Below are 14082 nucleotides of genomic sequence, written 5' to 3' on the forward strand. Positions count from 1 at the left end.
CACTCCTGACAAATTAATGATACATTAGCATGCATGTTGTGATTATTTGTAAACTTAAAAATACTTCCAAAATAGGAAAACAAAGTTTACCAATAAATCAAAATTAAATTATACATAAATCATTTTCTTAGAAAATTCTATAAATAACTTAAAAAAGTAAATTTCATTTATTTCTTTTTTTTTTATGTAAATGAAATTGGGGGCACATTAGTAATATCTGAATAATTTCTCATATAAGTGAAGAGAAAAAGGAAAATAAAATAAAAGGCTAATCCTATTAATAACATTACTTTTTTTTTTATCTTACCAATATCTTCAATTGAAGTTACCCTTTATAAGAAATTCAATTATACAACAATTACTTCAAGAATTAATTAGTTGAAGAAGCCTCATTTCTCGACACAAATTTATCTCACCATACACAATGGCAATATAATGTTTCAATTAATATTGATTTAATATATGTAAAGTCAATAAAAAAAATGTAAGGCTAATTTGATGGAGGAATGCATATTTATAATATTTGCATAATGGCTCATGCAAGGTGAAGAAGAAGGAAAATAAAATAAATTATGAGGATAATATTATTGATTGAATTACCTTTTATTGATAAAACTAAAATATCTTTTATTGAAGCCGCCATATACAAGAAATTCAATCATACAAAAATGTTATCACCGTAATTACTAGTTAATTCATTCAAACATTTTTTCACAAAACAGCACCGTTTCACAAACACATTGATATATATGGCAATACAAACATTAAAATGTTATGTAATAAAGAATTTTAAAATTTCCATTTCCATTTTAAATATGTAAACAATTAATACAAATATAAAGCCAATCCATGATACATTTGACAGAGGAAAAAGAGAGGGAAAAATAAAATATAAGGGAGATATAATCAATAGCATTAATTGTTTGATTTTGTAGTCGAAGCGTAATTTTCCATACATCTTTATAACGAAACATATGCCTATTAAACATAAAATTAAATGTTAATGAATTAAATCAATTCAATGTATATGTAAAATAAATTATTAATGAATTAAGTCACCCAATTCACTAAATAGTAATTATGAAATTAGATTACTAAATTTATAATTCAACAAAAATTAAAAAATTAAATTTGATTTAATTATTTTTAACTCAATCCATAATAAAAACCACTTAAATCGTATTAATTCACTTTAGTATATATCTCAATCCAATGTCTCGTATCACTCTTAAAATCTTTTTGTAACTTTTACTTTAAATAAACATCTTATAATACTTACTAAAAGCAATATATATATACTGCTAAGATAAAACATATATTTTCATGATTATGATCTATATCCTCAATTTTTATACCATACATATTTTAATAGAAAAAAATTTATTTATGACATTACTTGTCGTCCTCTGAAAATAGATTTGAATTAAAAAACATTGATTAGAAACGCGTAATAATAATCGTATTAATTTATTATCTTAATCAAAACCAGGTAAGATTTTTATGAATCTGATGGAATTTTTGTAGGTTATGTATTTATTTATTATTTTGTTATTATGGTAATGTATCAGGTCAAAACCAAAAATATTTGCCTTATTTAAAAAATTGCAGAGGTGAATGAGAAACAGTATAAAAACCTCTCACCATGAAGGCCTAACATGCACCGCACAGAGTAAGCTTTGAAACTCTGATCGGAGCCCAAATTCGCTCAACTCTGGAGCCACCGTTTTCCAAATCATTCACAAAACACAGAGAGCTTTCTCTACTCAATTGCCCGCTACGCTTTGTTCGTGTGCCTCCAGGTTGGGCCTTTACCTGATTCTCCTTGTCCTTTCTGTTTATCTGAATCAATGTAGTTTTGAATTATGTTATTGTGTTTGGGTTTTCCGTTTTATGATATCTGTAGTCGTAGTAGTAGATTCCATTGGGGAAACAATGTTGAAGGGATTTTCTGTTTCTTGGGCGGTGTTTGTATATTTGATTTTAATTTTTTTTTTGTAACCGTAACGGAACCTCCAATGTGGCTGTCAGGACTGTGACGGTGCGGTGTGGCAATCCATTTCTTTGGACAATTTTTAAACCTTGAATTTTTATGTGATTAGAAGTATTCAAAATCTTGAAGTTTTTTTTCTCTCTGTTTTTGATTGTTCCTTCTTGCGGTTTTTGTCTGTTCATTTTAAGGGCTGCATGAGTGGTTCGCCCTTTTTTGGTGGGAGCCTTAGGGTTTGTTTTATTTTTTTCTTTTCAAAAAATATTTGTAGTTTTCAGAATTCAATTACGCAAGGTTGCTCAGACAACTTGTCAAGGGTGGTGCAAGGCACAAAGTAGGGTGCGGAATTGAATGAGAGGTTTCAAAAGATGAAAATTAAAAATGAAGATGAGAAACCATTTTCCTTTTGTTTCAATTTTTGGTTTTTTTTTTAAAGCTTTCTCTGGAAACAATTTTCAAAACTGGATTGATTTTAGATGATACATTGGTAATGAGCAGAATGGAATTGTTTTTGAGTAACAGTTTTAAAAAACAAAAGGTGGAATGGAATCGGATAGACCCCTTTGAATTTACGTTTAGTTTTTAATCCCCTTTATTGTTAATCGTGGATGTTTGTTAAAGCTGTTCATTTGAAGAGTTGCATTAGCGAGAATTTACTTGTAATTATGCTTGGTTTTGTTACCCTGATAATGAAAGAAGTGATTGGAAGTAGAAACTGTGGTTCGACATTTGCGCATTTTGATTACAACATGATCCTTTCTTTTGCGATTTCCTTCTCCACGATCAGCAAGGGTTTGGTTGTTCCCTGGATTGTGGTTGGGGAAGGTTGCAAGCGACTGAGGATGTGAAAATATGATGGAAATCTAATATCATGATATTGTTAAGCTTAATTTGAAAATTCAATACTCAATATATATATTGAATTTGTAGAGAAATATGCATTTGGAAAAATTCCATTATTCATTATGCCATGGTTGTTTTTCTTTTCTTTCCTTTGTTGCTAATGTAATTGTATCACTTTTTTAATGTGTATAGGGTTTACTTGGGGCTTCTGTAATTGAAGGAAGTGTCTTCATTGTGCATGTGGAACTGTCAGATTCTGGGTCTAAATTTTATTGTTGGGTATTGTCCTACCTCCTTGTTGGTATGACCTTGATGTATACTTCTGAGGAAGGAAATAAAGAAGTGTAATTAGTGGCCATTTGCAGAGACACACTGGCTAGCATGGAATGTAAAAAGGATGGTGCCTTAAGGGCAAAAGAACTTGCAGAGAAGATGCTTTTACAGAAGGACTTTGGTGGGGCAAGAATGCTTGCAATGAAGGCTCTAGAATTATATCCCAATCTTGATGGCCTTCCTCGATTTCTGGCAACTATTGAGGTGTATATCTCAGCGGATAAAATGGTTAATGGAGAAGTTGACTGGTACAGGATCCTTGGTGTGCAACCCTTGGCTGATGAAGAAACAATTCGAAGACGATATAGGAAACTAGCTCTTACTCTGCACCCTGATAAAAATAAATCTGTAGGTGCAGATGGGGCGTTTAACCTTATCTCACAGGCTTGGAGTTTATTATCTGATAAGGACAAGAGGACCACATATGACCAAAAGTACAACTTATGGCGAACATATCATGGAAATCCTGGTGGGAAACCATCTGCGCCAGTTACTCAGAATGGTTTATATAGTAGTTTATTCAGTCCTGTGTTGTTGAAACCCACATTTTGGACCATTTGCAACTTCTGTCAGACGAAGTTTGAGTACCATAATGTTTATATTAACTCTGATCTTATCTGTACATGTTGCCATAAGTCATTTGTGGCTTCTGAGACATCACCTCCACCTGTATACAGAAATGGTTCGTCCTCTTCAAGAATTTCTCAGATGAGGCAACATAACTTCAACTTAAGCAGAATGGAAAGAAGTAATGGAAATCATGTTCCCGGAAGGACACCAATGTCTGCTATCAATTCAGCACGTGGGTCAGGTCCTTTCTCCATGCCTAGTAGCACTTTCCGCATACCAACATCAGCTTCTAGTGCTGCAGAAACTCTTGGTGCATTTAGGATGTCTTCTGAAAATTTGAAGAGAATGCATGAAGATTCAACCGTGTCTTTAGAGGATGCCCATATTGGGAAAATTCATGCTGCTGGTTCAGTTTTTCAGTCCTCTGGTTTTGGTTCATATTCTATTATGAAAGGTGACAAGCCTAGGAAGAGAAGGTCCACTGATGAACATAAAGTAGGTAGAGATGGAAGAGATATGGAAAGCAAAACAGTATCTCAAACTGAAGGAACAAACTTGGCTAATGAATTTGGGTCAGGAAGGGTTAGTGCTGCTGGAAATTACAAACGCAATGGTGTTAGGGACATATCACAGCTTCAAATGAAGCACCTATTGATGGAAAAGGCTCGGAAGGAGATTCTTAAAAATCTTGGTGAGTTGAAAGCTTCTTCTGCATTAAAAAGTCTAAACAAGTCAAAGAATACTGACACAGAAATCAGTGAGAAGGGGAAAAGTTGTGATATTAATGGTTTAAAGCCTGGTGCACTAGAATTTGTTGATTCTAAGGCTGCCGGAAAGAAGTGTTTTTCTGTTCATCCAGATCCTGAGCTTCCTGGTTCTCTCTCTATGAATGTTCCAGACCCAGATTTCCATGATTTTGATGGAGACCGTATTGAAAATGCTTTTGGTGAGAACCAGGTGTGGGCTGCATATGACAATGATGATGGCATGCCCCGGTTCTATTGTTTAATCCATGATGTAATCTCAAAGAATCCTTTCAATATGAGGATAAGCTGGTTGAATACCAAAAGCAATGATGAATTGGCCCCAATAAAGTGGATCAGTTCTGGCTTTCTTAAGACCAGTGGAGAGTTCAGAATAGGAAAGCGTGTGTATTATAGCACTCTTAACTCCTTTTCACACAGGGTGAAATGGACAAAGGGTTCGAGAGGGGTTGTCCATATATATCCGAAGAAAGGTGATGTATGGGCACTGTATCGGAACTGGTCCCTTGACTGGAATGAATTCACTAAAGATGAAATCATACAGAAATATGACATGGTGGAGGTGCTTGAAGACTACAGTGAAGAGCAAGGGGTGAATGTTGCCCCACTTGTCAAGCTTGCAGGTTTCAAGACGGTATTTCGGCAGAATGTTGATCCAAGAAAGGTCAGGAATATTTCAAAAGCGCAGATGTTTCGTTTCTCACACCAGGTACCTTCATACTTGCTTACTGGTGAAGAGGGTCCCAATGCTCCTAAAGGTTGCTTGGAGCTTGATCCTGCTGCTACGCCGATGGAGCTTCTTCAGGTGTTAGCTCAAGATCTGGAGCAAGATATAATAATGAAAACTGAAAAATCTGTTAAAGATGAATTGCAGCACAAAGAGAATTCCAGGGAGGAGGTTTCACTTAAGGGGTGCCAGTCAACCAAGGAAGAAGGTTCTGATGCAGGATTAGGAGAGAAGAGAAGCAAGCCTGAGATTTTGTTTGTATATAAGCGGAGACGTCTGGGGGAAAAGAGAGCTGTGAAGTGTTAATACAGTAATGTTAATGACTGGGAAGAGATTTTGTGTTCCATTTAGCCAGAGATAGCAAATTTAATTAGTCAACAAAACTATAGCTTACAGTCACCAACTCAACATACATTAGAACAGTTTTTGTTGTTTTTGCTGTATATTGGCGGGACTACAGTTTTGCATTGAGTTTTGCCATTGTCCTCAGGACTTATTTCAGTTGTATCTATGAAAATCTATGAAATGCCAGTGAACGGTAGTTATTAGTTTCTGCAAGCGAATAAATTTCAGCATCATTTTTAACTCTTTTGACCGGGAACATTGATCTCCATGTTCAAAAATTCATTTTTTTTTTCTAAAGAATCCTGCTATACAGCGGGTCAAATCATACACCATAAGATGTTTATTTTTTCACCTTAAGGATTAAAGCATTTATACCTTAGAAGTTCCTCATGAATTCCGTTCTTCGGACAAATTTGAACAAATCTTAAGCCTTTACAATACTAGTAATATATTCAGTTTTTTTTTTTTTTTTTTTTTTTTTTTTTTTTTTTTTTTTTTTCTTTTAAGAGAAAATCTCAGATGATATTAAGATTATGCTTAAACTGCTGTTTTTTCTTTTTCATTTGGGAAGCTGGATGCTCTTCTTAGCTCTAGTTCGTTATCAACTTGTTTTGAGAGAGCTTGAGATAGGGTTTTTTGTTATATAATTACGTGGTTAAATTGTTGTCTATTCCTACACTTGTAACTGCGCCACATTTTCAAATTTGTTTCCATAGTTGAAAAAGTTAATACGTTCTTTTAGTTCGAAATCGTTCAACTATGTTCTTATTTACTAATGGTTATTGATTTTGTTAATTGAAGATGATCTCTTAAGAATTTATATAGATTATGTGAACTTAAGCAATTATGCTATATATCAAATAGTTTCAAATAAGACATTCTATATAGTAGGTTAACGCAACTTAGATGGTAATGTGATTAAGATGCACGAGTTTATTTATTTATCTATTTTTTAAAGTATAAAGATGAAATCATAATTTAAACTATAAAAGTCTAATCACAAAATGAGTGAATTTTGTAAAATTTCATAATTAGTTTAAAGTTATATGAACTTTGTTATTACTGTTGTCTTTATAAGTAAATGCTCTTTCAATTAATCAACGTCTTCTAAGGAAAATAGTTAATTTAGTTTGAGCTACGAAGACTTATCCTTTACATAAATAAATTTTCAACATTAATTCATTCAGAATTCTTATTCACAAAGCTCTGGTCATACTAATATTTTGTTATTTTTGACAGGTTGGATAATATTATTAATATCTAAAAAATACGAAGTTATTTATAATTTTTGAAATCAATTATTCAATATAAAAAATATTTTCATGAAAAAGTAAAACTGGTTTCTTTGTTGAATTTCTGATGGTTTAGGTGATATTTGGAGAAAAATGAATTGAAATAAAAAAGTAAATAGAGAAAAAGAATTATTAGAGAAATGAAAGAATGGATGCCAAATGTTAGAAGAGGATGAGAGGAGAGTAATATTAGAAGGTGAAAAAAGAAAAAAAAAAGGGAAAAAGGGAAAAGGCATTTAGAAGAAATGTTACGTTTGGTTGCGTTAGGGTAGGTCGGGTCATTTTATTGTTTACCTTATCCCACCACAACACATCATATCAGACATCACGCTCTCGTCTATTTTATTTCCCATTTTCTGAATCACTCAAACCACACTCAACACAGCACAAGACAACAACAAAACACTGAGCAGCAGCAGCAGCGCAATTCTCAGAATTGGGGGAATGGAGAACAACCAGCAAGGGGGCCAAGGGCAATCGGGAGCGTACCCCGGCGCAGCGCCCGGAAGTGCAGGTGCAGGTGCAGGAGCGCCACCCTTTCAGCACCTCCTCCACCAGCAGCAGCAGCAGCTGCAGATGTTCTGGTCCTACCAGCGTCAAGAGATCGAGCACGTCAACGACTTCAAGAACCACCAGCTGCCCCTCGCTCGCATCAAGAAGATTATGAAGGCCGATGAGGACGTCCGCATGATCTCCGCAGAGGCCCCAATCCTCTTCGCCAAGGCCTGCGAGCTCTTCATCCTCGAGCTCACCATCCGCTCCTGGCTCCACGCCGAGGAGAACAAGCGCCGCACCCTCCAGAAGAACGACATCGCCGCCGCCATCACCCGCACCGACATTTTCGACTTCCTTGTTGACATCGTTCCTCGCGACGAGATCAAGGACGATGCCGCTCTCGTTGGGGCTACCGCTAGTGGTGTGCCTTACTATTACCCTCCCATTGGCCAGCCTGCCGGCATGATGATTGGCCGTCCCGCCGTTGATCCCGCCACCGGAGTCTACGTCCAGCCCCCGTCTCAGGCCTGGCAGTCTGTCTGGCAGTCCGCTGCCGACGATGCGTCGTACGGTGGCGCAGGCGGAGCCGGTGCGCAGGGGAGCATTGATGGCCAGAGGTACATAAATGACTTCTCACTTATGTCCAGTTTGGTCTTGAAAAAATAAAAAAGAAATAGAATGGAGACCTAGAATAAATAAGCTGATAACATAATAAGTAAATCTGAATCTTCATATTTGATAGAATAAAAATAGGTTGATAAAAATTTTCTGAAAAGGAGAAATAAGAGAAGAACAAGAGTTCTCATTGGTACATTGGTGCATCTGTAGATATATGTGTTCCTCTTATAAATATGTAATATTATGAATTAATCTAATCAAGACATCCAGAAGAAGATGAACCTTGCTCAGAAGCATTTATGTATATAAGAGTAGCAAAATTCAGAATTGTTTCGAGAGTTGACTTTTTAAGATAGAAAAACTATTTACATTCGTCTTTATTTTTTTTCATATTATATATATATATATATATATATATATATATATTATAATATTAAAGACAGAAGTTTAGTTATATAATAAATAACTTCTAGATTTAGAAAAAAGAAAAATACTCAAGCTTATCAGTCTCATCAATAGTAAGAATATCAAACTTATATCAATCCCATCAACTTTAATATTGTAGGCATAAATTATAGACATAATGTAGTGATGTAAATAAAAATACAATTTTAGGAATTAAGAAGAAGATATACCTGTTTAAGAATTAGGAAGAAGAAGAGATAACTCCAAAGTTTAGGAAAAATACGAGATAGCTCAAATATTTAGGAATTACAAGATACTTCCAAGGGTTATTAATTTTGAAGAAGAAGAGATATTTCCTAGGTTTAGGAACTAGGAAGAGTACGAGACACCTCTGACGTTAGGTTTAGAGAGAGGAAAAGATACCAAAGGAAACTTAAAACTAATTTACTCAAATAAAATCCTAAAATACAAGAAACTAAAAGTAATTATATTCTTGTACTTTAATACAAGAATCTAGTCAAATAAAATCCCAAAATATACGGAACTAAAATTAATAACATAGTGAGTAATTATATTCTTGTACTTTAATTTTTTTAATTACAAATATAAAAATATTTAACCACAATGTTCCTCTAATTTAAGATTTAAATGAAACAATGTAACAATGATTATATGTTTAGGAGCCTTTTATATATAAGTGTTTATTTGAGTTCTATTTAGTGGTCGCATGTCATATTTTGGACATCATCATATTTCATTATTAGGTAAAACTCATGGGGTGACAACATTTTTTCCTATCTGAAAATTTGACCTTTATTTTTGTAAGGACTATGGATAACATCAGGTTATTGATGTGTTTTCGTGCTTAACCTTTGTTAAGGCCATAATAATTGAGGTAGCTGGTGGAGGTCGCCTATATATAAAGTGGAGACAAACTAGTTCCCTTTTAATAGCGAGCAATGTGGCACATAAGATATCCTCCATAAGATATTTCCTTAATTGATTGACTATTTAATCATCATGAGATTTGCTCTTATTAAAAAATAATGTACATATTTCTCTGTAATATGTTCTGTAATATTTATTTTTTAAATATACACTTGATTACTAAAATTTTCAGAACTAGTGTTCTACTGGCCTAATGCCTTAATCAAGTTGATATGTGGTCCAAGCTTGATATCCATGTTTCACAAGTAAACATAATTAGATATGCGTATTTTTCATCCCTACTGTCCCTAATCTGATGGGACAATGAATAATTGTCTCTTGACCATTAAATGTAAATAATACTAAAATTGTTTGGTATAACAGGTATCGTGCTTATAGTATGGGAAAATTTGAGATGTTAAATGCAATGCACTTGTTTTATTGTCATATTTTATGGAATGGTGTTACTTTATTGTGGCTGATTTAGTATCATAATCTGTCTTTCCATCTAATACGGTTTACGCCTTAAGTCATTAGTTAGTTTACTTGATTCTATACTTCTTTAGAATGTTGTATTTGTTGCATCTTGGTATGGGTGGATTATATAGAGCTACAGGATTCCTCAATGGTTTAGATGAAAGTTAGCAAGCCTCTAGAATGACCTGAAGGTTTCCTATGATTAGTCTATTCAAAAGTGTGTTCTGTCCTATTTTTTGTTGCAATCAGAGGGTCTTTTAACTTTGAGTGGGTTCACAGTTATTTGAATTATTGGATCTTGTTATTTTCAATCTTATTTAACAATCAAATGTTTTAGATACTGGTTAACATAGTCTCTCATAAACCAAGGTTTCAGAAGTATTTCAGAACAGGTCCGACATATAGTGATAAGTCATTGTATCGAAGATGTATGATGTCAGTATAAATCTCTGGGAAGGTACACAACAATCAAACCTTGAGCCAACACTAAAAAGATTGAATAAGAATAACAAAACTAACATGAGATTTAGTCCTCAACTGAGAGGGCACACTTACAAACCAGTAATTTTTCATTTGTTCTCTGCAACCGGATTGATTTGAATGTTAATGTTTCTGTTTTTTATTTGTCTTTTTTTTTTGGGGGGGGGGGGGGGGAGTAGGAAAAGAAAAAATTTTCAGTCTTTATGGACAGAAGTCGGAAAGGATGTAGCACATTGATGACTCTTTTAGGGCTTGAATGATTTTTGTTTTTTTTAGCTATATGCTAATCAGATTTGCATATCTACCTGCACAAACTTGTAAATATGACTTCAGCTTAAATCATATTGCTAAGTTAATTTGTGTTTTAACCCTCCTGTCTTAGAGGCCATTATGGAAACAGTAGCTTAATGTCCCATATGAAATTTCTCCCATTACCAAATTCAGGAGGATATTTGATTAATGCTCTGCACGATTGAAATTTATATTGTTTTCAGATTTTATAAGCAGTGGCTGTAGTTCATTGGTAGGTCGTTTACTCTTGGTGTTTAATTGATCTATTTGTTTTGCAAGCACCGTATTAACTTGGAATTTTACTTACTCTTAATCGTGTAAAAATATGACTTCAACTTAAATCAAGTTGCATTGTTAATGTGTCTTTTAGAGGTGTTCTTATCATTGTCTTCCGTTAGAGAAGGCTTAATGAGATGCCAAGTGGAGAACTAGTTCTTCTGCAAGAACCCATATAAACTGGTTCATAATCACACACAGTAAAACAGAAAAGTGGAACCCACATAAGGTGAATTAGGAATCCAAGTTAGTTTTTTATGCTGGTGTAAAAAATAGACAAAGTTCTTCAATCTTTCTTGGAATTGAGAAATCACAAAAGTGTATTAAGAAGCCAAAGTTTCACTATTGGAGAGGCTCTTAGGATTCAATTGCAAGGAATGGAGAATTTGAGTCCATGGTTAGGATTCAATTGCAAGGTATGGGGATTCAGGTCCCATGTTAGAAATATGATATTAAGCTTGGAGTTTGTAAGACCTTGAACTCTCCAACTATAATCATTAGCTTTTGTCGTTTAGTACTCTCAAAGTTCTTATCAAAGACTATGAGAGCTTTTATTTCTGGCTTTGCCTGATATACTAAAGGGTGTAGTGCACAGTCATGGTAAGAGATGCAGAATATGAAGGAATGTTATGATCTAATTGCAAGGTGATGACTCAATGAAATCTAGCTTTTGTGGTATGGTTCTCCAAGGATCTTATCATGTTATGACAACAGTTATGTTTTTGTCATTAGGGAAGTGGTTAGTCACATGAACCCAGACCATATAATACTTTTCTGTTATGTATTAAGTAAAAAATAGATCAGTGACTGCTAAATTGCCAAATTGCTAGCATTGGCACATATGTAAAAATTAAATTCAACTTTCCTAAACTAAGACCTTATGTTTTGCACAAGACTGAAAGGGAAGACACTTTCTCTGTTACAATTTCCTATGAAAATGCTAATATATAATTATAATAAGTGGAAGTAGTTACTTAGTTTATTTCTCTCCTACTATGTTTTATTTGCATGTGTAGTTGTTTTGTTTATCTACTGATCTATGGAAGATGGAAATTGTTCTGATGACTCCAAGTTTTGTTCCCTGCAGCTGAGTCACTTGCAATAATGCAAATGAAGGACTGTCAGGAGTTATGAAGATGCTGAACTTGCTTGGAATTTTGATTGTTTGGAATTTAGAAATGGTTTTGTTAACTAAATTTTTATGGGATGACATTATGAACCTGTTAACTTGATGAACAACAGCATGATTTAACTACTTATGTACAAAAATTTAAAATTAAACATTAATCACTATGTGTGAAACATGCTTGAACATGCTAATACCTTTTATTTCCTCGTAAGCATCTCATGACACCAATGTGCTTTGACTCAGTGAATATCTGTAGCATTCATTTCTATATGTATGATTTAGGTAGATTCTTTTTTTCATCTTTAGGAAGAATTTCTATCAACCAATCCCATATAAATTTACTTTATAAACAAACAAATAAACAATACTAGTTATTTATTCCAAATGTTGAATAAAAGGGTCTGTGTTTACTAAAAGACTTTTGAGAGAATAGAAGAAATATTTAAAGTGGCTTTTACCTTTACTTTTAAACAATATTAATTTTTTATGTGGTAGGATAACTTTTATTATCAAACCGTATACAAATTGACATTTGAAAAATCATATTTTTAGTAAAAGTTTCAAGTGAGAAATAAAAGAGAGTGTAAAATGCTATTTCTTGACTCTAAAAACATTAATATATTTGGGATGTTTCTGCACACCAGTGTAAGAAGAACTAAGGAAATTGATTTTGACACTAGTCTATTCTTCTATGTGAACATCCCATTCTTTTAACATCTTCTATTGTTTTTTTCACTCTGCACTAGTAGCACATCTTTCCATTTTAAAAAACTATATATATATATATATATATATATATATATATATATATATATAAAATTTAATCTGTATACTATATTTGTATAATTGTAAATTTATTTGAGTCAAAAATATTAATGACAAGAATCCATACATGTTTTTAATATAAAATAAAAATAAATATTTTTTTTTCTTTTTATATAGTACAAACCCCTACAAAATATATATATATATATATATATATATATATATATTATTTAATCGGTTTATATTATATTTCTATAATTGCAAATTTATTTGAGTCACCAAAATATTCATGACAAGAGTCCATACATGTTTTTAACATAAAAAAAATTATTTATTTTAATTTTTTATCTTTTAATATAGTGTTGACACACTTGTAACACATACATACAATATGTTTATTTTGATATATTTTCTTAAAAAAATATTTAATGTATTCTGATGCACTGTCATTCTTACTCCTCTTTACATTATTAAGTGGTAGATAAATAATTGGAAAATATCTCTGCTAAAATATAAAAATAGTTAATACTGTGTTTCAGATTTTTCAGATTTTCATTTTCTGTTTCTCCTCTATTTCTGTTTTCTTTTGTTTACTTAATAGTTTTTTTTTCTTATCCAATATACTAAAATACAATGCTTTGTATTTTTGGTGATTTTCCTCTCTTTTTTCTTTTTTGCTTTTAAGTGCATGATATATACATGTGGGTTTTGTTTTGTTTTTTTTTTATTTTATTTTATTTTATTTTTTTTTTCATTAGGTTTTGGTTTTCTAATTGGTTGAATGCATAGAGGTAAGTAGAGAAGGTTAATCTCATTGCTGACCCTTACTTTTTCCTTTCACATCATCAACAGTAAAGATTTTTTTTTTTTTTCTTCTTGTTTTGTTCTTCTTCTCCAATGAAACTGAGTTCAAGCTCACAATATAAGGGATCTTTCTCAAAATCCCTCTAGTCCTTGTTATTTATACCTGGGAAGAATTCAGGTATGGTTTTGATTAATATTTAACATGATGGATCAAATTATCTCTAAAAGTCCATTAGTATAATTATAATTTTTATGCTAATTGTAATTTATTAATATAAAAAAAAGTTAAAGTTTTATTACAGAGGAATAGCCTACAATTTTAGTTTATATTGTAGCTTATTCAAATCACAATATGCTATAATTTTGAGTTGAACTCTATCTTATAATTATATATATGTTGATGTTTGATACGTAGGCCATATGTTTTTTCTTGTCTTTTTTAAGGTAAAAACACTGTTTATATTTGTTTCTATTTTCTTTTTCAATTATATATCACTAATAAAAAATCATATTTTATGACGTACAAAAACGAACTATGACGTATATAATTTTGT

At 32.5% G+C, this 14082-nt stretch overlaps 2 protein-coding genes across 2 annotated transcripts; both read left to right on the top strand.

Annotated features, from left to right (window-relative positions):
• Positions 1–1634: 1634 nt before the first annotated feature.
• On the top strand, positions 1635–5782 carry LOC106761635. Its single transcript, XM_014645201.2, has 2 exons — positions 1635–1799; positions 3023–5782. Exon 2 carries the CDS (start codon positions 3212–3214, stop codon positions 5528–5530), a length of 2319 nt encoding a protein of 772 aa, XP_014500687.1. The 5' UTR covers positions 1635–1799; positions 3023–3211; the 3' UTR covers positions 5531–5782.
• Positions 5783–7146: 1364 nt separating this feature from the next.
• Positions 7147–12144, top strand: LOC106759840 (nuclear transcription factor Y subunit C-1). Its single transcript, XM_014643189.2, has 2 exons — positions 7147–7973; positions 11918–12144. Exons 1-2 carry the CDS (start codon positions 7306–7308, stop codon positions 11919–11921), a joined length of 672 nt encoding a protein of 223 aa, XP_014498675.1. The 5' UTR covers positions 7147–7305; the 3' UTR covers positions 11922–12144.
• Positions 12145–14082: the final 1938 nt, after the last annotated feature.

This window comes from Vigna radiata, chromosome 5 (assembly GCF_000741045.1).
Source record: "Vigna radiata var. radiata cultivar VC1973A chromosome 5, Vradiata_ver6, whole genome shotgun sequence".
In the NCBI taxonomy this organism is placed as follows: domain Eukaryota; kingdom Viridiplantae; phylum Streptophyta; class Magnoliopsida; order Fabales; family Fabaceae; genus Vigna; species Vigna radiata.

Bases quoted from the DNA above. Each gene is read 5' to 3' on its own strand.
- LOC106759840 (XM_014643189.2), top strand. From the start codon at position 7,306: ATGGAGAACAACCAGCAAGGGGGCCAAGGGCAATCGGGAGCGTACCCC.
- LOC106761635 (XM_014645201.2), top strand. From the start codon at position 3,212: ATGGAATGTAAAAAGGATGGTGCCTTAAGGGCAAAAGAACTTGCAGAG.